General features: G+C 45.3%; 2 protein-coding genes across 4 annotated transcripts in view; both read left to right on the top strand.

Annotated features, from left to right (window-relative positions):
- The window catches only part of ZNF507 (zinc finger protein 507), a 29,459-nt gene extending 19,315 nt beyond the window's left edge, over positions 1-10,144 (top strand). For both annotated transcript variants that reach the window (XM_083164850.1, XM_083164851.1), the window contains exons 3-6: positions 346-472; positions 1,265-1,379; positions 4,935-5,069; positions 5,154-10,144. In XM_083164850.1, the coding sequence (XP_083020976.1) occupies positions 346-472; positions 1,265-1,379; positions 4,935-5,069; positions 5,154-5,463 (687 nt within the window). In that variant the 3' untranslated portion in view covers positions 5,464-10,144. The remainder of the gene's footprint in view (positions 1-345; positions 473-1,264; positions 1,380-4,934; positions 5,070-5,153) is intronic.
- Positions 10,145-12,404: 2,260 nt separating this feature from the next.
- DPY19L3 (dpy-19 like C-mannosyltransferase 3) overlaps positions 12,405-25,300 on the top strand; it is a 54,551-nt gene continuing 41,655 nt past the window's right edge. Inside the window, exons 1-4 of one of the 2 annotated variants that reach the window (XM_083165459.1) lie at positions 12,405-12,593; positions 16,331-16,463; positions 17,261-17,385; positions 19,039-19,129. In XM_083165459.1, coding sequence (XP_083021585.1) covers positions 16,361-16,463; positions 17,261-17,385; positions 19,039-19,129 — 319 coding nt within the window. In that variant the 5' untranslated portion in view covers positions 12,405-12,593; positions 16,331-16,360. Of the gene's footprint in view, positions 12,653-16,330; positions 16,464-17,260; positions 17,386-19,038; positions 19,130-25,300 lie in introns of both variants that reach the window. The other variant, XM_083165458.1, reaches the window with a different exon arrangement.

Below are 25,300 nucleotides of genomic sequence, written 5' to 3'. Positions count from 1 at the left end.
GCAGTGTCTTGCGGTCAGTATGGCGGTAAATGGATGTCTGTGTGCGGCATCCGTTCACCTCGTGGTTAGTGGTGCACGGAGGCTGGGGGCAGCCTAGTAACTTACCTTGGTGCTGTGCTTGCCCGCAGCGTTCGGCGGTCCTGGCGCATGTAGATGATGTCATCTCCAAGCGCTGCACCCGTGTGCAATGTAAACGGTGCTGTCCTGGGAATATTCAGGGTTGGCAATGCAGTGTAAATGAGGCAGAACCCGGATTGTAGGTGTCTTCTGTAATATTCTACTGAATACCTCTTCAAAACTGTTTTTTAGGTTTGTGCCTCATAGACGATTGTTCATATCTTACAGAGTCAGTTAAGATGTCACGAGCGCGAACATCGCAGTCTTCTAGATGCTGAGTCTCCGATGAATGAGGATGCGCAGATCTATGCAGAGGAGGTGGAAGAAAAGTGTTTCCCAGATGGTATCGCTGAAGGTATTGCTTATGGTGTCAAAGTGGATTCAATTCAGTTTTTTTCTTCTTATTTACTGCAGGCAAGCAAATGTAAGTTGTTATAAGGGGGTACATTTTACTAAGCTTCTAAAAATAAAATGAAATGATGTTGGCGATAGCAACCAAGCAGATTCTGTCTATCACTTTCTAGGATGAAATACATAAATTAACATAATCCGAGGGTTGGCACGGTCAACATCACCCATTTTAATTTTTAGAAGCTTTAGTAAATTGCTGTAACAAAGGATGCAGTGTTCTCCCCAGGCATACATTTCCGGGCGGTCCACCCGGCAAGAGATACCCTGCCACCCGGAACTCTCGGACTCTGAGCCCCCTGAGCCCCAGCACTCTCAAGTAGACCTTCCAGGTGGATGCTGATTCCGGACAGACCGCTGCATGGGAAGATCATGTGACTGTCACGGACGAGCTGACGTCACACAGGATCCCCAAGCTGTCTGTATGCATGTGCCCTGTATCGTCTGCCACATAAATAATATGGTCAGAATGTGTCTGCAGCTCGTGATCTAATTTAGGGCCTGCACGTTCGGGTCATTGTACAGCTCTTTGAGGATCATGCTTGTTACAGCTTTGTCAGTGGTAGCCTGGTCTGATCTCAGAATAGTGCTCAGCAGAGGGGCACTCACTACTCACATTGCTATTTATGTAACCTTCCGTTGTATTTCTTGGAAACTGTAAGTTTCATACACTTCTGTATGTCATTGTCTTTCTGTCTTACCATTGTTGCCTAACATCAGAGGTTTTTTATAATTTAAGGGAGCAAATCGAGCATCTCCAAGTTGTACCGATGTGACGTTTGCAGCTACACAAGTTCCACGTATGTTGGAGTTCGAAACCATCGAAGAATTCACACGTCTGATAAACCATATAGGTATGTAACAAGGTGGTGTAGGTAGATGGGAACGAGCGGTGTGACCAGTATGAAATAATATGTGTATTGTGTAGGTGAAACGTTGGACACAGAGGTGAATACTGCTGGGAGAACCAGAGAACCTCTGTTGAATTTTGAATTCAATCTCCAAGGACTAAACAATTATTCATCTATTGGAGAATAAAATAAAAATTGGAGCCTGGATCTTTACATATGTGGAAATCTATCATTTATATTCATACCCATGCAATAATAGAACCCAAATCAGATTGATGTCTACCTTAAAAAAAGGGAGAAGTATCCATTAGCAGAGGACCTAAAACACCTTATACCAAAGGGACTAGTAGCAGAACATAGTATATGAAGTATTTAACAAGTAGAGGATCTAAAAAACATCTTATACCAAAGTGAGACTATATCCAGTGGAAAATGCTACTTGTGTTGTTAATAACAATATAAAACAAAATCGTTTGTTCCTGAAATAATGGGAGTTCTATAAAGGTTGATCAAGATTTATGTAAAGCGCCCCTGATGAAGTCTCATAGTGAGACTAAACGCGTCCGGCTATTGTTTACATCCACTATATAAGAAATTCCTCTGACAAGGAACTACAGTGAACATTTGTTTTATACGTGTATTTTTAAAATAAATGTTTTATAATTGAAAAATATTTTGTCTATTGATGTCTTAGATTAAGTAAAGACAAATATTAATATCCGGGCGCTATATAACACTATTGTGGTGATATATATATCTGTTGTCTACTGTCTTGATGTATAGCAACTAACAAGTATGTACAATTATGGGCGGTATTCAATGAGCCTGATTCGCCATGTTTTTATGGCGAATTTGTGCTGTTTGGCGAATTTCTGACTAAAACGGTGAATCACCCTATTCAATGACCACATGGCGAATACATTTCAAGGTTTTTTTCACCATGATTCACGAGTAGCAATCTCTATCTTTTTATGGTGAAGTGGAATGTGAACTTTTAAAATAAAGTGTTTTGTTTTTTACATTTGGTGTCAAAAAATCAGGAATTTTATTCTAAGGAGGGGCATGCTATTTTTATTCATGTGCTGTAAGCACATGAATATATATTTAATAAAAAATATTTTTTTTTTTTTTTTTTTTTTTTTACACAGCAGCCAGCAGGGGGTGCCGGAGCCGAGCCGCTCATTACATATTCATATATTCACTGCACCCGATCGTTACGATCGGGTGTAGTGAATATACGCTCCCCTGCTGGCACCCCCGGGGGGGCAGCCTGTGCTGCCTGGCACCCGGGGAGCCCACCTACCCCCCACAAAGTTCTGGGGCAGGCAGAGAGACCACCATCTCTCTGCCTGGCACCGTCCTCAGGCTCCCTACGGCAATCGGCGCAGGAGCTCATATTCGCCAGTCAGGGGCAGCGAGCCCCTGACACGTTGAATACCGGAGCCCGCCGGCTCCGGAACGTGGCGAATGTGCAGCGAATCCTAAAAAGGATTCGCTGCACCTCACAGGTATTCTCGTTGAATACCGCCCTATGTCTGCTTGTGGTTTTTGGCTTGGGTAATGTACAGTACACTTAGATACTGAGAGAGATACTGTAGTTACATTTTAAAACACAGTACGGACATAATCTGCATAGCTTCAGCACAGTGTAGAAACATTAGAAAAGATGAAGACCCCATGGAAAGGGGAGATACCCACAAGAAGGATGGAGTCGTCCAACAGAAAAAGGTGGCTCCAGACATGTGGTTGTGTGACTCCTTATACTGCATTCAGCTATTGAACATGACTAGCCGAAGCACCAATGAGCCTGGGTTAGACCGCATTATTAATAGTGATCTCTTGTATTTGAAAATGAGAGAGGATCCAGAAACCAGGGTGAGCCGGAACAGGATTTCCCACAAACGCAGTGCTTCGGCTAGTCATGTTCATTGCTAAAAGGGGTGATGACACCTTATTCCCATCATACAGTATGTATCGATCTTTTACAGTCCCAACGTCAATAGGGGACTGTCTGTGTGAATTTCGGGACTGTTAACCTGGAAAATTATTCAAGAAAGTTGAAGCTTTTATTAAGTCGCTTGATATTGCTTAATCCATTTGCTTCTGCTGAAAAGTGGGGTGCAGAGTCCTAAAACTTCTGCAATATGAAACTGTAGGATTTGGGAGGGTGGGGGATGGAGTCAGATGGGCACACATCAAAGTCTTTGTCTAGTACATTTCAACTCCTATAGGTCTCCTATTGGGGAAAACCCTCAATATCCAAGGTGACTATATTCTGGCCACTGGAATCAGTACACCAGTAACGGTGCTTGGAGACGGCAGGAAAGTTGGGATTATTAATAGTAAAGCCGGTATGTAGTCTTTATGTTGAAATGGTAACATTGACATAATGTCGGCATTGTGAATGTTGACAGTACATGTATGTCTGTTTAGGCTGCAACTGAGGTTCGGGCTCCGACACTAAAAAACTCTATATAGACCTGCCTGATGTTGGCATTATGACCTTGTTGACCTCTAAATTTTGACATTTCGGGGGAATTTACTAAAGGAAATTTGTAAAAAAAAATAGGTGTATTTGTATCCAGAGATACACTTATTTTTGACATTTACTATCCCGAAAATACGGCAATTCGTATTCGTCTTGATGTGCTATCAATACAAATACAAATTGCCGTATTTTTTCGGGATAGTAAATGTCAAAAATAAGTGTATCTCTGGATACAAATACACCTATTTTTTACAAATTTCCTTTAGTAAATTTCCCCCTTCACATCTGTTATAATCAACCACTATGGCAAGATGGTTTATCTATATAAAGGGGGCGGCAAAGCATTGTGATTACGTTTTGTGAGCTGTGAGATAGATACACTGAGATCTTGGATTTAGGGGCTTACTATTGGGGGATATAAGGGTGTAAAAGGCGAGGGGTAGCAGGGCGTGTTATGTGCAACACTGTCAGAAAGAATCATACTCAAATGGGCCTTCAAACCTGTATCATATTTACGCCAGGGGCGGATTTAGGGAGGAGGGCGCCCCTAGGCACAACAATAATGTTTACTAAGTAGGACAGTTTATAGGGGCAGTATCTGCATGTCCTATCCATTTACACTATTTAAGATGGAATACGGTACAGTACAGTGGATATTTTGCAGTTATTGGTACATTTTGGGCTGACAGTACTATTACAGGCATCCAAGTGCCGCCCCCAAACATGTGCCGCCCCTAGGCCGGTGCCTCACGTGCCTAATGGGAAATTCGGCTCTGATCTACGCCCAACAGGCGACTCTTAGAAGGTGGCTATTGAGCGCAAATAGGATTAAGGTTTGAGGGCCCATTTGAGAGGCAATGAACTGGCAGTGCCAGGTTTCTGTGAGCCAGGTTTAAGAGCGGATTACATCAGTAACCTTTAGGGAAGCTTTTATGTTGGATTTCACCATCAGAAATGCGAGGGAAAGGAATCGCTGTGATCTGGTGACTAGTATTTGGCTGTCAGTGGTCCATAAAGGATTTGCTTTGCTTACGATACTTCTGTCTCTCTTCTCTCCCATGCTATGGCAGGTGTTCACTTTGTGGCTATGTTTGCAGTCATCCCCCCTCTTTAAAGTCCCACATGTGGAAGCACGCCAGCGATCAGAACTACAATTACGAGCAAGTGAATAAGGCAATCAACGAGGCAATGTCGCAGAGCAATCGGTATGTTTTATATATTAGAATACTATAAACATTGTCTAGCATGTAGCCATTTTTTAGCTGTTAACTATTTTTTTATTTATTTAGGGTGATTGAACCCCTGAAGAATTCACTAGAAGATTCTGATACGAAATCTGACGGTGATCCGGTTAGCTCAGCAGGCCAGCTGACATCAGAGGTTCCAAGTTGCATAGAACCCGACAAGGTCAATTCCACAGCAAACGCGGAGAAGCTGCAAACCCAGATCCGGCCGGGCACAGAACTGTGCGTCCTGCTCTTCTGCTGTTGCATTTGTGGCTTTGAGTCGACAAGCAAAGAACTCCTAATGGAGCACATGAAAGCACACGAGGGAGAAATCATCAACATCATACTGAACAAGTCCGAATCCGCGTCCTGAACAAGGCGTGCCGCTCCCGCGAGGCCGGACACCGCTCATCTTGCGGAGTCGTCACATTTTGAAATAAAAAAAGGCACCGCTGCTCGCATTGCAGTGACGAACTAAGCTCTTCTTCTTCTCATTTCACAAGCCGGCTACTTTCGGCCTCCTGTGTAAGAGTTGCACTTTTCATGAACTTGGACAAAATGTGAGAAGTCGTCACTCTTTAGGTTGTAGTTATTACAGGTCCAAGTTGCTTGAAGGGCAATATTGTTTTTTTTGCTTTATTTTGCCTAGCAGCTTCTATTTTAAACTTGGGTCTATGATTTTTCTTCCCACCCCTAGTTCTAATATTTGACTTGTAACGTACTGGGAGCGTATTTAGAGACGGAGAACAATTACGTTTATGAATTTGACAAATGTTTTATAACAGGTTCCCCCCCCCCCCCACTTATTGATATCATTTTTATGTTCTCTGATATTGAGTATAAATGTCAGTACCCCGACATAGCATTTTGTAGGATGAATATTGATGTGTTTGATGAAAACACAGGATATTACATAATGCAATGCTACAGTATTCAAGCACTTACACACCCTCCGAGACCTATAGTAGCAACAAGCTACTCCCCTATAATAATGATTTATTAAATGTGGCGCAAGCCAGTCTGTGTACGCCTACGAAAGAAATGGTTTTACATAGCCTGCAGTGTGTCTCCGAGAGATCAGGCTGCCATTTTGTGGTCTGAAGCAGTTATCCAGGAGTATTCAACTCATTAGCAGCCATTGACCTGACCTGTTTCGTGGGATGCACAGTGGCCGCTGTTAGACAGTTTGTTAGGCTGCTGGGGATGTATCGTTCCTAATCGTAGTGAGGTTCTAATCTAATAGAGAGTACATTTAAATAGTATAGTAGAATATAAATGACAGATTACAGTAAATTGTTGCTCTATTCTGAGTCATTCGAGACTCGGGTGTGCTCGTAATCTGCAGACCCGCAGTGCAAATGCTTTAGGCGGTAATAATCTGCCGAGGCTTTCCCACACAGCGGTGTAGACAGTGGCCCGGAGCATGGGTACGCCCCATGCTGGGCGTCCACCTGTGGACGTCAGCCGCCTGCCCCGTCTGGGTCTAGGTGCTCGCAAATAAAAGTCAGTCTAGGTTGACTTTTATTTGCAAATGGGTGGCACAATCATTGATTGTTCACCTGTACTCTCACATTTGAATGGATGTGTGAGAGTACACATTCATTCGTATGCAGATGCGGCAGGCGGTCATTCGCAAACCCAACGGGCGGTGTTTACGTGCTCGGTAAGCATTGAAATGATGCTGCTAGCAAGTCAACGTGAATCCGGCCCTAAATCCAGTCTGTTATATTACATAAATACAGTTTCAGCTTGCACATGTAACTGGATAGAACCAGGTTGGAAGGCAGTTTGATGTCAGACGCGACAGGATGGTTTTGGCACGTACTTTTGAAGATAAGTATTCCCTGATACTAGCTGAGCACTGGTATTTGAGTTTCTTCTATAGTAGTGTAACAAAAATGTTTTTTTTTTTTTTTTGAAATAACAAAACATGAAGCTGTAATATTGAATTAGTTTATTTAGCTTACATTGTAGGATGAGTCTTAGTATCATGCATTCGTTCAATGCTACTTTTTGTATATCTTCGGACCTTTTTTGCAAGCAGACATATGCCGGCTACTTTTGCACCAGTTATGTGTTATGGAATAGCATAATATCAACTCAGAAATCCAATATTTTTCTCAAAATAACAGGATAATCCCCCGTCTTTAAGCGTGCATCAGATTGGCCATTTTCTTAGCTGTACTTTTATGAATGGTGTTCTTTTTTAAATGCTCTCTCAAGGGTACAGTATACGGCATGACCCAAGGTCACCGCTCTCCGCATGTCATGAGAAGAAAGGGGATGATTTCAGGTACACAGAGCTCAGAGGGTTGTTCCCATGCCTCTCTGCTCATAGAATGTAACTATGGTTGTAACATGACACTGTGCATGTCCCAAATTACAGCTTGAAGAAACAGATCAAAGAAAATGGTAATTGCAAGGACCTGCATGTAAGGATAACATTAAGATCACTGGATCGCTTCTTTAAAAAAATCAAGATGGAAAAGTTATTGCAGATGTTCCTTAGACATCAGGAAGATAACTTTTTAAACTTACGGATACGCTTTAATGATGTTGCTAGTGTCTCGCCAAAAAACACAGGGAAGATAAACACATTTGGTTAGATCAAATATTTTATAACACCCCTCTTTTTACCTGGTCAACTGTCGCATTTTGCATGTGTCTAAGTTTCTAGTAATGTAACGGAGGGTGGGTTAGCCTTTGATAGCATCCTAATTCTAGGGGCAGATAATGCAGCAAGGCAGGAAATATCTTTCCTATTGAAAGCTTTGGCATTTAATTTTGTGTAACAGATAAGATATATTTGATACATTTTATTTCAATAGGTTTCAATTCTTTGCATTTTGAATATTTTGTTAGCAACTGACAGTCTGTCATTCACAATTTATAGCATGTTTTTTTGTTCCTTTTGTCATTTTAAGATATCTATTTTTGTAGCGTTATGCACGGTGTGCTGTTTTTTTCTACGTATTTATTAAGTATTTATATGAATTTTGACAATGTAGTCAGTGGGGAAACTTGACGAATATTCTCGGTGGTGCTATTTCCAAGTCGGTAGAACTTGACTTAATTGTGACTTAAAGGAAACCATTCATGGGTGTCTGACACAAGGAACCTTTCAATACTTCACTTGCCCACGTGGTAATGCAGTATTGCCCAGTATTCCCATTTCTGCGTTTTCAGACTGTGCCCAGTAAAAATGTATAACCAAGTGTCTGTAGTCCATTGGTCATTGCAGCTTTGGTGGAGTTGTAGCTTGTTAAAGTGGAAGTATAACCCATGCAGGATAGTTGGAGAACCCAATGTTTTATAAACCATTATAAATAAGAATATACTTCGCCTATCCATTTAGTGATAAGTGCCTTGTTCCCCATTGATGTCACGGCTCCTGTTAGATCATTGGCTGTCATTGTGACGTTCACTGTTTAATTGCCAGTTGCAGAGATCTTCATTCGAGAGATATATATAAAGTTTACGTGCTCAGTGACTGCACCGTATCCAGTTTCAGAGACCTGGGAGATTATTGAGGAACTCCGAGACGCTCGGAGGCAACCATTGTTTGTAATTTGAAATTTAAATATATTCAGCCTCATTGGTCGATATCTGTTTTAATCAATGGCCGTTCCTATTTGGGTATGCAGCGTATATTTTAAATAATATCACAAAGGTTTCCGGGAGACATTCCATAATGGCTCACAATTGATCGACACCGCAGTTTTTATATTCATATATGACGTTTGGTGCTTACTGACTGTATTTTCTGTGCTTCCACACAACACGACGCATTTAGCATAAGTTTTTGTACTTTTATTAATGCGGATATAAGTTACAGGCATAGCCACAAGCTGCTTATAATGTTATACTAAGAAAACGCTCTTTTGGAACTCGCAATTCCTCTTGTTCTCCAAAAAGAGTGCAAATTAATTTCATCAATAGTGTCTCCTTATTTATACTTTTTTTTTTTTTTAAATGCCGCAAATAATACGATTTTGTTTTCTATTCATAGACATTGTGATTGTGGAACTAATTTGTGAATGTACTGTAATTCGGTATCAATGACTTGAGGAGTGTTAGGTGTTCACTCACAATAGTTCCCAAATCAGGTTCTTATGGGGAAACACAAACCAGAATGTAATTTGATTTCATGGTGTCCGGACCATTGTGTATCCATGCCAATTATATACAGTAGAAAACTGTATCACTATTGGTCAAGATGTCCTCTCAAGATGTGTTGGGATCTCCTGCCACCCATTGGAACTAGAATAATTGAATAATTGTTTGATGTCTCTGTTCTAACAATGGTTTTGCCTCGAATAAAATATTTCACATTTGATTTTGTTTGTGCCAGGGACGAAGGAGGACTCATGAAAGTTTGCTAAACCAATTCTCTTGATAAACTTTTAAGCTTAAAAAACATTATTTTTTTTTTGCGGTGGGGTAAAACTATATGCCCAGCTGTTTTATGGCGCCTCCTGACCGCCTGTGTTTATTAAAGGCTTCCATGTCCCGAGTGGATCCTTTGAACAGTACCAAATGGAATATGCATGACATTAAAATGGATTTAATTAATTACTAAATGACGGTTTATTTTATACAATGGTTGAGTCCCTTTTCCTTTCTTTAGGATTTTTTAATACCAAGTTGGCAAAAATATATTGCGCCACTTACTCTCAGTGTTTTTTTTTTATTTTATTTAGTTCACTGACATTTCTAGTGGAGTTATATATAACACTAATTTCATTTTTTTTTTTTTTTAAAGCCAAAGTTCTCTGCTTTCAAAAACTGACATTTACAAAGTGTAATTTCTTCTACTCATGTGCTGGTATTGTATCTTATATCCAGAAACTTTACAATTCTGCATGCCTTAAACAGTAAGATTGTGTCTACATTGGGACAGATACTGCGAGAGGCAAGGCTGCGCACATATGTAATATTTCAACTACCTTTTAAGAAAACTGTAAAATGTTAGAATAATTTATTTTGCTTTACTAAAGTTTGTGAAATATTGACTTTCATACTGTATTTTTTGGTAATAAACACATTTTAATTAATTCTGTGTATTTTCTTAAAGCAATTTTTTCCCATTTTGTTTTACAAGGAACTGCCCAGGAGTAGACCTTTTTAAAAAGACAAATAATGAAGTAATGTGACCCTTTTACTCTTTCAGTGCCAACATCTCTGAGAGATGTGCAAAAAATGCCAGTGTCGCTCACATTTGTTAAATAAATTCAAATAAAAAAATGTGTAAAAAAATATATATTTTCTATGTAAGGTAACATTACAGGTCATTATGACCTGTAATGTTACCTTATATAACATTAATGCTTTGGCAATTTTCACACCTTTTGACAAATTCACTTGGCACTCAAAGGGTTAAAGATAAATATTCTCTGCGATATTTGGCTGGGCATAGAGCTGTAAAATACGGTGCCACAACTTTGTCTTAATGCGTGTGCTGTGTTTCAGTGAATAAATTGGCAACTTTAATGTTTCAAGGAGTATTCTGTTTCAGTGTAAAAGCAGCGAAATAGAGGCTTTTTCTGCACAGAATAGATGGTATTCAATGTTTTTAATTTTTCCGAAAATCAGAAAAGACGTGGATCCACGAATCCACATCTTTCTATAGAAACACATGCTAATAACCCCCCACTGTGTATTACCTCAGCCAAAGGTTCTTCGCTACCATCATCAGTTTTCCATGTTCAACCCCCGACTGAACATGGAGTTGTTACTCTAGTAACCAAGCTTTTTGCCTTGGGTTAGGGATGGCCATTAGTGGGTCATCCATCGATGGTATAATCAATCCGTTAGGTACCAATCATATGTTTCACCCAATGATGGGCATCCTTGCAATACTATGGAGTTGGCTGCGGACCAATTAGTGACCGGGGGTAGGTCTATTCGGCCATGACACATTAGAGAGGTTTTTTCTTCTTCTGTCTGTTCTATCTTTATCATTGATGTGAGGAAACATCAATGGCTAACGTATTCAAATCGGCCATAGACCATAGATGATTTTGATCCTCGATGGTCGATGGCCATCTCTACCTTGGATAGATTATTTAAATGAGTAGCCACACAAATATATTGACAGATGATTAGACCAGTGATGGGTTTAAGAAAGCAAAATTTGGGTTGATTTATTTTACGCTCATTGGTACTTGTCCCTCTGTACATAGTAAATTCCTACATAAAGCGGCTTACATTCTTTAACCAGGGGGTCATGTTCCACCACACAACCTGTACCACTCCAGTTAGCTAGTTTGTGGTCTTATGGTGCCCATACACTTATGCAATGGGACATCGCATCCTATGGTGCCTAAAGCACCCTCTTTTAGCACCCAATTTTGTGTGCCATCTGCGATACCACATTGGGTGCTGCAAGAGAGCAGGCGGTTGAAGGAGCACTGACCGGGGTAGCAGCGGCAGAACAAAAAAAAAACAGCCATCAATTGCATTTGAGCGATCGCATGTGGTTAATAAAGACATGCGGTTACTCCTGCAATTCAATAGATATTATGTGCAGTACATATCTATCGGCGTGATATTCAACCAGTGGGCCCACGCATTGCGTTGCATGGGACACAAAATGGGGTATGGGTGAAAACCGGACCAACACAAAACCTCCGGACCGGACATCAAACTCTGCATTTTGTAGCTTGTCTTGTAGCCTCCGGTCCGGGAGGTGTCCTGTCCGGGGGGGCTGCCTGTCACACCTGTCACCAGGTAGAGGAGGGGGGTAGAATAAAGCCTCCCTGTATGGTCCGGGCATGTAGCAAAAACCGGACGGTCCGGACCAGCTGGGGAGGCTGTAATCTCCCCTCCCCCATGTCCCTGGTGATAGCTATCACAGGGACCCCACCCCCCCCCACCCCCCACCCCCCACCCCCCCCCCCCCCCCCCCGGACAAGACACCCCTGGACAGGACACCCCCCCCCCCCCGGACCGGACCCTACAAGCTCCGGACTGCAGATTTTGATGTCCTGTCCGGCAGTCCGGGGTTTAGTCCGGTCCGGTTTTTACATAGTCCCCACAAAATGTGCATACAATAATTTGATTTATGAACAGATGTGGTCGAAATCAAACAATTGTATGCAATATCTCATAAGTGTATAGGCTACATTAGAATGCCCACCCACACACCACCATCCCTGCCTAAATCATTCTGGACCTACTGTGCGTCCCAGCTTTTCTCAGTCTCATCTTCTCTAGCGGTTTACAGCCTAAACTCGTGTAGTGATTGGCCGAGCGATACTTCTACACTGCCGCAAAGCTCTCTGGGAGTGGTAGTCCGTGTGTGCTCCCACAGCGCGATCTTGAGCGGGCGCGAACTACAGCTCCTAGGTGCCTCGGCGTTCCCAGGCCGGCATCTAACAGCGCCTGGTCCAATGAGGAGTCAGTCAGTGTACTTGGTCCGGGGCCTAGCACGGTTGCCGGGGCAACCAGACCGCGCAGCCGACATCGCTTCCTATTTATTTCTTTTCCCCGGGAAGGATTCAGGCGAGTACGCGGGGGAGAAGGCCGGGAGTGGTGGAAGCATACGCAGCACATGAGCCGGGGTAACCGGGGTGTGCTCACTGGTGGTGGGGTGGGATGGCTGGGAAGTCATTGTCTCCATCCATCAGGGATTCTCTGTCTCCATTCTACAGAATATAGTATCCACTGTGTATATATAATGTATATATGTGTGTGTGTGTGTGTGTGTGTGTATGTGTATTATAATATAATGCGAGCACCTTCCTGGGACCATCTGTATCCTGGTCACTGTGCCCTGGGATGCATATGCTGATGGGACCATATTGCTGTGTTTTGTCTGAATTCTAGAGTAATCCCATTTGTTTGATTGCAAGCAGCATTTTCTGGCGTATTTACTGTTAGATCAGCCCAATTTGCAAATTGGTTACATCGCACGGAAGTATCAAAGCTCTGTATATGCGATGGATCTCCTCAGCCTTTTTAAGGTATTTTTCGCAAATAAATACCCTGAATACCTGCGCATGCGTCGCTGACACCGGCAACACCGCTACAGTTGCCGTCGGTGACAGCCCCTTGATGCCACGATGCATTGCACGTCTAAGCCCTTTAATGAATTCAGGTGATACTAAAATAGTGCAAAAAGAACCCCATTTCACATTATTTTAGTTACAGTTTTGAATAAATCTGCCCTTTTTACTTGCCGTACCCCAGGTCCCTAGCGCCACCAGCAAGAGACTTCCAGCATTTTCTCGCTGCGTCTAGCAGAACACTGTAATCACTGATTATAATACGTTGGAGCACATTCTGCCACTCTCCTGGTACTGCCATGATTACTGCAGGACATTTCTTGCTGGTGTGTGTTTTGTAACACCTAATGGGGCAGATATATTAATCCTTAACAAGAGATAAAGTGGAGGATGATAAAGGACCAGCCAATCAGCTCCTAACTGCCAAGTTACAGGCTATTATCGAAAAATGACAGGAACTAATTGGCTGGTCCTTTATCACTCGTCAATGCCCTCCAATTATCTATTGTTAAGGCTTAATACATTTGGCCCAATGTTTACTGTCACACATGTATCCAGTTCTCCGAGTACAAAGTATGTAAGCACAAACTGACTTTCTCTTTCATCCATCCTGGTGACACAGCTCAACCATGGGATGTAGGAGGGTCCGAAGGACCCAGACACCTATGCTAAAGCTTTGAGAGAGGCAGGCTCCTCCCTTCTGCATCCCTGCATTCCTCAGTTTGTTTTAGCTGCCCACCGGAATGGGTGCTATGCTGAAGGGCTGCTGAAGCAGTCATGAGTTAAAGAAGCTAGGGGTTTGTTTTTTTATTAATATTTCACCTATTTAATGCAGGATGCAGTGTGAGGCTTCCAGGGGAATTTCCTCACACTGACAGCGCAGCAGAGGCTGACAGAAGCTCATCCTGTCCACTCTCTGTGTGCTGTGAGATGCTGTCTGGTCTCAATACAGCGCTTGGACTTCATTTCAGAGACGTCTCCTGGGCCCTAGGGAACTCCTTAGCCGGCTCTCTGCCTAGGGGGGGATCATGGGCGATGGACACCCCATGATGGCGGCCGCCATCTTGAAAGGGTTTGCAGGCTGAACTCCTTTGTTATACGAGCTCAGCGTAGCTGGGCACTTCCAAGTGGTCCTGAAAGGAGGAGAAACATCGGAAGGCAAAAGAAACTCATGGTAGGAGCGGCTTACAGGGGGAAGGCGCCAAACAGCTTCCCTCCCCGCTGAAGCTGGGACTTGGTCTCTTCCTTCACACTGCGCTGGCGCCCTTTCCTCCCACATTGTGCGGAGCTGGAAGGAGATTTATATGTACAGAGAGAGTGACCATTTCTTCTGAGGCAGCGCTTTCCTCGGTGACCACTGAGGGTCAATTACAGCAGCAGACAGCTAAGTACGCCTGGCTTATTGCTAGGTGGTGAAGGTCGGTTATTGCTTTTGCCTACACTAAAGTTGTCAGACCAGTGCCCTCCAGAATTAATGCTCATACCACGAGGTCGGTTGCTTCCTCTTGGGCTGTGCGTCACGGGGCTACGGCGGAGCAAGTATGCAGGGCTGCCACTTGGTCCTCTGTTCACACATTCACTAAATTCTACAGGTTCCATGAGTTTGCATCGGAGGATGCTTCATTTGGGCGAGCAATGATGAGAACTGCAGACCTGAGTGTACCCTCCCAAAGGACTGGCTCTTGAACGTCCCATGGTTGAGCTGTGTCACCAGGATGGACGAAAGAGAAAAGGGGATTTTTGTAAGAACATGCCATTCGAATCCCTTTCTCTGAATCCATCCTGGTGACACATCCCTCCCTTACGCTCAGTAAGTTACCATTTCATGTGTTGTAATGTTATAGAGGCCCTTATTCTGATCGGTGCGGCCCGATCAGAATATGCGGCCGCAACCGTGCAGGCGAATCCCCGCCTTCCATACGGATCGCCACCTGCCGTCCGTATGCGGATATGTGGCGATCCGCATGAAATTGGACGGGGATACGCCTCCTCCGTCTTGGGAGCAGCCCCTGCATTCGATGGTCGCCGAACATCGAATGCAGGGCCGCACGCTCCACCAGGTCCCGCAACACAAGACCACACGGACACTTGTCCGTGTGAAATCATGTATGGGGGCGGGCAGCTGACATCCGGCGATGTCAGATGCCCGCCCCGTACCCACGCGTCACGGTCTCATTACCATGCATACGCCCCGCGTTTGCATGGGAACGCCCATGAAACGCGGGGCGTATGCATAGGGTAATGAGGCTAAGTAGCCCCTCACGCCCCTCTACGCCCCCTGTGCGGCGTATAAAGAATCCGTGCGGCGAAATCGCCTGCACATGCGCAGAGTGACCTCTGCACATGCGCAGACGATCAACATCGGCGGTCCGTCCGCATGCGGGAATTTCCGCACCGATCAGAATAAGGGCCATGGTTATTATGTGATTGTGCATATTAATATGTTCAGGCGTTGTACTGAAGTCATGTATCCTAGTGTGCTCTGAAAGTTGAACTGAGGAATGCTGGGATGCAGAAGGGAGGAGCCTGCCTTTCTCAAAGCTTTAGCATAGGTGCCTGGCTCCTGCGGACCCTCCTACATCCCATGGTTGAGCTGTGTCACCAGGATGGATTCAGAGAAAGGGATTTGAACGGTAAGTTCTTACAAAAATCCCCTTCTTTTATTCACGTAACTCCAGAACAGCTCTATACCTCATCTCCGTCACATAAGAGTCTGCAAATCACTGAATATGTCGTACGGATCATATCAGCCATTCTAATCGGGTGCCGGACGGGTTCCCGACAGTCGGGATCCCGACAATCATTTACCCGACGTCGGGATCCCGACTGTCAAAACGCAGACAGCCGGGTGCCCGACGGCCATCCGCTATTTTCCCTCGTGGGGGTCCATGACCCCCATAGAGGGAGAATAGAATAGGTGGCTCGCGTACCGAGCCACCGTGCCCGCAGCGTGGCGAGCGCAGCGAGCCCGCAAGGGGCTTATTTGCACTCGCCATGCTGTCTGACTCTGGCCAGTCGGGATCCTGACTGTCAGAGTCCCATACCACACCCTTCTAATCGTATCTGGAGCACTACTGCATGTGATTAGCTGGGCTGATGCTGACTTGTCACCGTGTGATATCACTAACGCATACCTATTTTCGTCCCGTTTTGAATTCATGAAATGTCATCATTCCCATATTGTAAATACCTGACTGTTATTGGGCTACAATGTTTGTGTTCTCCACCAATCAGCATGAGACGAATGCGAAGGCTGCCGATACAATGACGACTGTGCGGCAGAGAAAGAGAGTGAACGCGTCTGAGCAAAGTCACCACAGGTCGCCTGCACAAAAGGCCGCAAAGCAAAACGCAAAAGACATTTCAGGTAAGTGTATGTGTATTTTAGTATGTTGTGTTGACAATCACAATGACGTGGTCAAGGCCGACGGACAATTTTAAGTCTAAACTATTAGATAACGATACCCTGAGTAGGGTACAGGAACTGCAGTTGTCTTTGTGATTATATGCGCATATTGGCATAGTCAGTGGCAGGTACTAGTTACCCAGACTTGAGCTCGTTGGAGGGTTAGGCGGTGTCCTGGGTCCACTGTTATGGGGGACAGATATCTCCCTGAGCAACTGACTGAGCCCCCGTGTTCAGTCCACAGTACCGTTTTGCAGCAGCATCTCTTACTTTGATTGTTTTGCTTCTTTGTTTTTGCTTAAGCCACCCTAGTACCCGGACCCATGCCCGCTCATGACAGCTCTGTGTGTAATACTCACTCTGCCTCTGTGTAATCTGTGGGTGCTGTATAGATAAATGTGTATAAACCGATGTGGATCAGTGCTGTATAATTCTCAGTACTTCTGCTAAGCAGTGTATAGTGACTCAGGATAGCACTTATTAGTATATTGTATCCCAGAGCAGCATTTAGTGCCACAAGAGAGCCACATAAGATTCTTATATGTGATATATTTAAAAATATTCCCCAAAATATGCTTGGTGAGAAACCAATAATCCGCAGACTACTGTACATTTCTCTGATCATTTGAATGCATTACTGGGGGCTGTGTATGGTACATTCAGATGAATGGCATGACGTTGTACAGCTTTCCTTTACACATATGTAATAATCAGAATTCTATCTCACGAATGCTTATTGTCTCCTCTGTTGTTGACAGGCCCCAGTGCGTGGAGTTTGCTGTGTTACATTGTAGGAGGGATAATCGCTCTGTGCCTTGGGTTACTCACCTCTTACTATGTTGCTACCCTCCATGAGAATGATTTGTGGTTCTCCAATATTAAGGTACAATGCAATATTCGTGTGCCCGTAGCATCCTCGCTGTGCCAGTTACCAGGTTTATTTTGCACATTTACAGATACTATCTATATATATATATATATATATATTACTAGGCCCTTCCAGCCTTCTATCTATACTAAGAACTTGCCTTTTTGCTAAAGCCAGGATCCAGATATATTTATTGGCGCCTTACATGATCATTTCTGTGGCCTTCTGAGGAAGACAGCTGGCTACTGATCCGGATCCTAGATTATTACAGAGACTGGCCAGCAGAGGTCCCCAGCAAGTGTCTGTAGAGGGGAACGTGGAAGGTTTTACTAAATGAATTTGTAATTAGGAAAAAAGACTATTCAAGGTTTTCTTTTGCCAGCTGTGATAATTGCCACTTACTGTATTTCAAACAACAGAAGAGGATGAGTTAGAGGAGATCCTCTTGTGTGTCTCTTGTGGGTTTTACGTGGCTGGTCTTGGAAGTGATCTCCTTGCGCAGTGATTGCTGATGATTCTATTGCGTAGTCCAGTTGGAGATAATAATAAACAAAAACTGAGCACAATACAACTGCTAATTATGGGGTCCCCCTTCTGCATAATTCCAATGTCCTCAATTAACCTGGGAGAAACAGTGACCAGCATGTAGCACTGAAAACTGTATGTGATTGGCTGATTCTGTATACTGTATTCCACTGTGTACATTCTCCTTCCTGCCAAGTGGGTCCCGTTAGGTGTGGCCCCAGCCAGAGACTGATTTATCTCTCTCCATTTGTAATGGTGACTTATGTAAATAGAGCCCTCTAGTGGTCACATCCATAAATGGAGAATTACGTATTTGATACAGTTTAGAGCTGTAAAGATCTCAGTTTAAGGTGTCCTTCGCACTATGAGACATATTGTAAGAAGTCCTGATATAACAGTGTGTATCTGGCGTTATAATTACTCGGCTTTCGCGCCAATGCTGCTGCCTGCATTGTGTTGCTGTGTCATTAGACTTTTCTATGTACCCTTTATGATAATCATAAAATACATTCTGAGGTCGCTTATTTTTTTCACCAAATCCAATCAAAAGAATTTGTCTGCTTTTGCTGGCTTAGGGGGGATCTTAGACTGCACACTCTATTTACACGAGGTACGATCATGCTGGGACTTGTAGTTCTGCAAAGAAAAACACACAGTGCAGATGCACATGCCACACTATTAATTAACATTCAAAGTTCTTAGTATATTCAATGGCCAAGAAATATTTGCTCACCAACCAGCATCAAGGTGATCTCGTATACCTGGTGGGTTCCTAATATTAATAAGTTTGAATCTGGGGCGCAAGACCCCCCAAAAAACATAAGATAACATCTATGTGTGTCTGGGAAGCTGCCGGGGAAATCGTTAATCTGGCCATACATCAGGACGACCTGCATATGACCTGATCCACCGCGCAACACGTCTCATCTGGGGGCCAACCTCACGACCCGCGGAAGTGCGCATTGTGCAATCAATCCGTCGCACGACCAGTCGAGATTGGACGGCAGGTGTATGGGGGCCTTTAGACTTCTCTGATTGGATGCTGGTCGTCCTGATGTATGGCCAGCTAGAGTTTAGAAGATGGAGTGAGATCACTTTGTTACATTGGCTGCACAGATTAACCCTTTGTTCTCCTGTGCGCAGGACGTGGAGCGTGAGATCTCGTTCAGGACAGAGTGTGGCCTGTACTACTCCTACTACAAACAGATGCTGCACGCCCCGTCCCTCACACAAGGTACAGCTACTGCCCCTAGCAACAGGCTTCCAAGGAATTCTTTATAACAGTAATGTCTGTATCCTTACAAAGGGGAACGTTTCTCTATGACGTGAATGCAAACAGGCAGAACATGGGTATTCCACATGGGAACTGAAGTTCCAGAGCAAATGGAGAAACGTAATTGGTTATTAGTTACACGCTCAGCCCCCATTCAGATTTGCGCTCACATCATTGTATCTGGGCTGACTCTATCCATCCGATTGTGAAGTATTGGTCGTCATTATCAGCACTGTCCTTGGTGTCAATAATCTATCTGACATCAGCCACATTTGTGCATTTGTTTAACTCGTAATTCTCCGCAATTCTGTCGACATGCTTACTTTTGGCTGGGTAGTATACGTAATGGGGTGAGCTTAGCTGAAAGGGTATAAAGAGAAGGTAGTGATGAACAGATAGGGGTGGGAGGAGCCAAAAGAAAACTTGCATAAAAGAATGTATTCAGCAATACAGGATGAGTGCCGCCGTTCTGTTGTCCTATATAAATGGGATTTGGATGGTGTGTGTGTGTATATATATATATATATATATATATATATATAAATGGGTTCAGAGTGCACTAAACCTTAAAATATAGACAATAATACGTTCAAATAATATTTTTCTTACGGCCAGTGGTGGATGCTGGGGTGTGGGTATTCCGGGCTGGAGGTCCGGGCACCAAGGAGTAGAAACTTCTTGTGGCTAGTGCAGCCCCAGGCTCCGCCCCCCTAATACCCCTTCCTGTCCTCAGAGACCAGTTTTTTCCTTGGTGCTCTGAGGAACAGGCACCACGCTAAGGAGAGGGCATTTTTAGCCCTAGTTTATTTATTTATTTTTTAACACAGCCGTCAGACTCGCAGCGCTGCTGCGGCTGACGGCAGAGATCTCTCCCGGCGTCTGGTGGACGGACCTGTCGGCCGCTCGCACCAGACACCTCAGGCACTTGGAGGGAGCTGCAGCCGGGAGAAGCACAGGTAAGCGGCTTCCCTTTGAAGGGGAGCCGGATATCGCGGCTCACACCGCCGGCGGAGGGGGCGCCGCCGGAGGCCTGGCAGCAGTACTCAGCTCATGCTGAGAAACCGCTAGACCACCAGGAGTTTTCTGCGTAAGCATCTCTCTCTGTGAAAAGGGAGTTACGCTGGTGGTTCCAGGAGGGGACGGAGTACAAGGTAACTCCGCCCCCATGCTCGCGGCAATGGCCTGTCCTGGGTTCCCGCCGCGAGCGCTCCTCTCCTCCCCCCCTGTGTCACAGCGGGGGCCATTTTAGCTCACTTGCTGCCTGCCTGCTAAACGGAGAGGAGCTTAAGAAATCGCCCCCCTTTGCCTCCACTGTTATCAGTGACAGGTTGTATTATCCTCACCTCACTTATATGGTGAAGGTGTAGGAAACAAAGGCCCTTATTCTAATCGGCACGGTACGGCCCGCGTGCGGCCGTACCGCCGATGTTTTTGGTCTGCACATGCGCAGAGGTCATTCTGCGCATGTGCAGCCCCCTTCGCCGCAGACGTCTTTCGTCCGCCGCAAAGGGGGCGTATAGGGGCGTGAGAGGCATCATGCCCTCATTTCCCTATGTGTACGCCCCGCGTTTCATGGGCGTTCCCATGCAAACGCGGGGCGTATGCATGGTAATGAGGGCATGACGCCCTCATTACCATGACATGGGGGCGGAAAGCTGACGTCGCCGGATGTCAGCTTTCAGCCCCCATACAAGCTACCACACGGACGATTGTCCGTGTGGTCTCAGCTTGCGGGAGCTGCCGCGGCGTGCGGCCCTGCCTTCGATGGTCGACGACCATTGAATGCAGGGGGCAGCTCCCACCATGGTGGAGGCGTACGCCTCCACCATTTTTGTGCGGATCGCCAGCCGTCCGTGTAAGGACGGCCGTGGCGATCCGTCTGGTGGGCGGCCCTTGGTTTGTGCGGTCGGAGCCCCGTGTGCGGCTCTGACCGCACCAACCAGAATAAGGGCCAAAGTGCCGAATCCTGTGTGTATGTGTTGTGTGAGGGATTGAATACTGCAGTGTATTTTTTCTGTCTTTGTTATTTTCCACAGTTTGTTATGTTGATGTGAGTATTCATATACCACATCTCTCTCTGTAGATTTGACAGAGAGCGCAGTATTAGTTCACTGATTTTTTTATTTAGTGACTGACAATTCCCACATACAATATTACTGGTGTATTTAGTTAACTCAGGTTACAAATTTACTGGGATACATACACATATCATGGCAGAAAAGGGGAAATCCCGTAGGCCTGGTCCCGCTCCAGTGTTGCACGCATATACTTGCACAGTGTGCAAAGAAAATTTTGCTAGTGCAGAGCAGAACCACACAGGCCTCTGTGACCGTTGCTCTCAGCCGGGGCCTAGTTCGCAACCAATGCGGATGTTCCCTGCAGACCGGACTGGGCGGCAGACCTGTCCTCTGCGATGAGGGAATTAGCTTCCCAGCTGGCAGCGTCACGTAACCCCGCTGCCGCAGCGGCTCCCCAAGTCCAGCCCCAGCCAGAACCTGCTTGGGTAGCAGGCCTATCTCAGTCAGTCCAGGGTTTGGTGCAGGATTCATCCTCACTGCAAAATGTTCTGACAGGGTCTAGTACAAATAGACCGTCCAGGCGTGAGGCAACTCAGCCTCCTTTACAGGACACAGATGATGATGAGGGTAATACAACTGGAGACGATCAGGACGGGGACGCTATTGATATAGTGGATGATGTGGACACTGATACTGAGGATCATATGTCTCAAGCCAGAGTAGATAACTTAATTAAATTGATACGGCTCACTTTCAATATTAAGGAGCCAGATACTCAGGCCACTGCAGAGGGCGTACATACTGAAACAATGTTCAAACGCAAAAAGAAAGATAGTGCTTTTTTCCCTCAATCAAAGCAGTTGGATGATCTGTTTGAAGAAGCCTGGAAGCATCCAAACAGGAAATTTCTTGTGTCTAAGCGGATTTCATCTTTTTATCCCCTCCAGAGCCGGCCTTAGGCATAGGCAAACTAGGCAATTGCCTAGGGCATTTGGAATGCCTAGGGGCACCAGCAGCTTCTGCTGATTAAAATGATATGCAGCATGCCTATATTCTGTGTGTGAGTGAGGCTGTATCTTCTTATGAAATAGTGTATTCATGGAAATCACTGTAACATAGCATCCGTATGCAGGTAAGCCACAGTCGCACACAGAATATAGGCATGCCTCATTAATTTAATCATTGGAAGCTCCTTGTATGTGCTGGTCATAGCAATGCAAATAAGACGAATTTTCTGCAAAAAAGGCACCCAACGTTAGCAGAATTGGCCAGGAGCTGCATGGCCTATTGAGGGAAGATGTATGAGGAAACATCTGTATCCAAGCAGAGGCAGAGGTCACAGTGCTAGCGGCTGTGAGAGTGCTGTCTGCGGGTGGGTTGGTTGTGCAATAGTGTTCGGCATATGTGCAAGGGGCATTATGTGTGTCATGTATAAATGCATTAATATGGTGCGACATATGTGTAGCAGGCATTATGTGTGTCATGTGTATAAGGGCATTATTAATTTGCAACATATGTGTAATGGGCATTATGTGTGTCATGTGTATAAGGGCATTACTAATGTGCAACATATGTGTAAGGGGCATTATGTGTGTCATTATGTGTATGAAGGGCATTAATAAAGGTTGGCATAATGTGTAAGGGGCATTATGGTTAGAAGGACATTAATAATGTGTGTCATGTGTAAGGGGCATTACTGTGTGGTATTATCAGGGGTGCAGAGAGAAAGGGGTAGAGGGTACAAATTACCCAGGCCAAAGTCTGATGGAATGGCCCAGTGGGGGCCCCTGTCCCCCTCCCCTTAAGTGACAGCAGCAGCTGCAGCTCTTCTCCTCTGCCCAGCACACACTGCTTTGTGCTGGGTTGCAGTGTGGCCATGGAGGTGCTTAAAATACAATATTTTCTCAGGATTTTTTTCTAAGGGTATAATGGCCCTTATTCTGAATCGTGCGGTACGGCCCGCGTGCGGCCGTACCGCCGATGTTTTCAGTCTGCACATGCGCAGAGGTCAATCTGCGCATGTGCAGCCCAATTCGCCGCAGACGTAGTTCGTCCGCCGCAAAGGGGGCGTATAGGGGCGTGAGGGGCTTCATACCCTCATTTCCCTATGCATACGCCCCGCGTTTCATGGGCGTTCCCATGCAAACGCGGGGCGTATGCATGCTAATGAGGGTATGACACAGAATACCGTCCCCTCGCGGGGCTCGCTTCGCTCGCCACGCTTCGGGCTCGGTGGCTCGCTACGCTCGCCACAGGTTTATATTCAACTCCATGCCCACTTGGATAGTAGGGGTATGAAAAGGACCCCTTTTTCCCATTGAATTCCATGTTAAAATGGACTCAGTCCATTTTAACATTGAATCCTATGGAAAAATCGGGTCATCGCATCGCATCGCATGTGATATGGTCGTATGCGATGCGATGCGATATCGCATCGCATCGCATCTGATTGTATGCCTTAAGTTAAGGCATACAATCAAAAAATCGGCAGCCCAGATAATACATAAATACCCTGTTTTCTATTTAAAATATTGCGAGTAGGAGCACCAAAATGATGACTGCTATGATGAGGGTTGATGATGCTGGGAAAGAGGAGCAGGGTCAGAGGCGGAACTAGTGGCGGTGCTAGGGGGCACCAGCCAAAATCTTGCCTAGGGTGTCATTTAGGCTAGGGCCGGCTCTGATCCCCTCCCAGACAGCCACAAGAAATAGGATGATCCTCCTCAGGTGGACACTCATGTCACCAGGTTAATTAAGGCAACGGCCCTGCCCATACCTGATGTAACATCCTTAAAAGATCCAGTTGATAAAAAGCTGGATCAGTTTCTCAAGTCCATATACGTTAATGCAGGGGCAGCAGTTAGACCTAGCTATTCGACAGCCTGGACAGCCAGAGCTATAGCGCACTGGGCAGATGCACTCTTGGAGGGCCTTCAGTCAGGAACTAAAAGATCTGAGTTGTTGTCTTTTGTGGACAATATTAGAGAGGCTAGTTCCTACCTAAGTGAGGGTGTGTTGGATGCGGGAATATTTACATCAAAAATTTCTGCAGTATCTGTGGCCGCACGCAGAGCCCTCTGGCTCAGATCTTGGAAAGCCGATAACGATTCCAAGAAGGCTTTGGAAGCCCTACCTTTTACAGGGGGCATTCTCTTTGGAGCGGAATTGGACAAGATTGTCACTTCCATTGCAGCCTCAAAGTCTGCTTTTTTGCCCACAGGAACCTCCAAACCAAGGCAACAGGCCTTTCGGTTTTTTCGTCCCTCCAGGGGCAGATCACATTATACAGGATCTTGGCCAACTAGGTCACAACAGCCCTCACAAAAGACGCAGAAGTCCAAGCCCAAACAGGGTTGGGCAGCTCGTCGCCAGGCCCCAAAACAGGCTGAGAAGCCAGCGGCCTGACGCCGGGCACACCAAGAAAGTGCCATGGGTGGGGGGCCGTCTTCTGGAGTTTGCGGAGACCTGGTCAGGTTCCACATCGGACTCCTGGGTGTTGGATCTAATATCGCGAGGGTATGCTCTAACCTTTTGCTCCAGACCCCCAACACAATTCTTTACAACGGGCCTCCCACAGGACCCGCTCAAGGCAGTAGCCCTCGAGACTGCAGTCTCAACTCTGTTGGAACAGAAGGTGATCATACCTGTTCCACATTCCCAAAGGGGGACAGGTTTCTATTCGAATCTGTTCCTGGTCAGCAAACCAGATGGGTCCTTCCGTCCGATATTGAATCTCAAGAGACTCAATGCGTTCCTGCGGGTACCAAAATTCAGGATGGAGTCCTTGAGCTCCATTCTAAGCACCCTAGAACCAGGAGATCTGATGACCTCACTGGACATACAAGATGCATATTTGCATATTCCAATCAAGCAGGAGCATCAGAGATTTCTCAGATTTGCGATATTGGATCGCCACTTTCAGTTTCGTGCTCTCCCGTTCGGGCTCTCAACAGCCCCCCGGGTGTTTACGAAAGTCATGGCGGTAATGGCGGCTCGCCTGCACCTCGTAGGCATTCGAATTCTCCCTTACCTGGACGATTTACTAATAGTAGCACAGTCACAGGAGGAAATCCAGAACCACCTACAGATTGCTCTGGACATGCTCCAAGCCCAC

The sequence above is a fragment of the Crinia signifera genome, chromosome 11 (genome assembly GCF_055691185.1).
Source record: "Crinia signifera chromosome 11, ASM5569118v1, whole genome shotgun sequence".
Classification (NCBI taxonomy): domain Eukaryota; kingdom Metazoa; phylum Chordata; class Amphibia; order Anura; family Myobatrachidae; genus Crinia; species Crinia signifera.
This window is presented reverse-complemented; position numbering and strand designations above follow the sequence as displayed.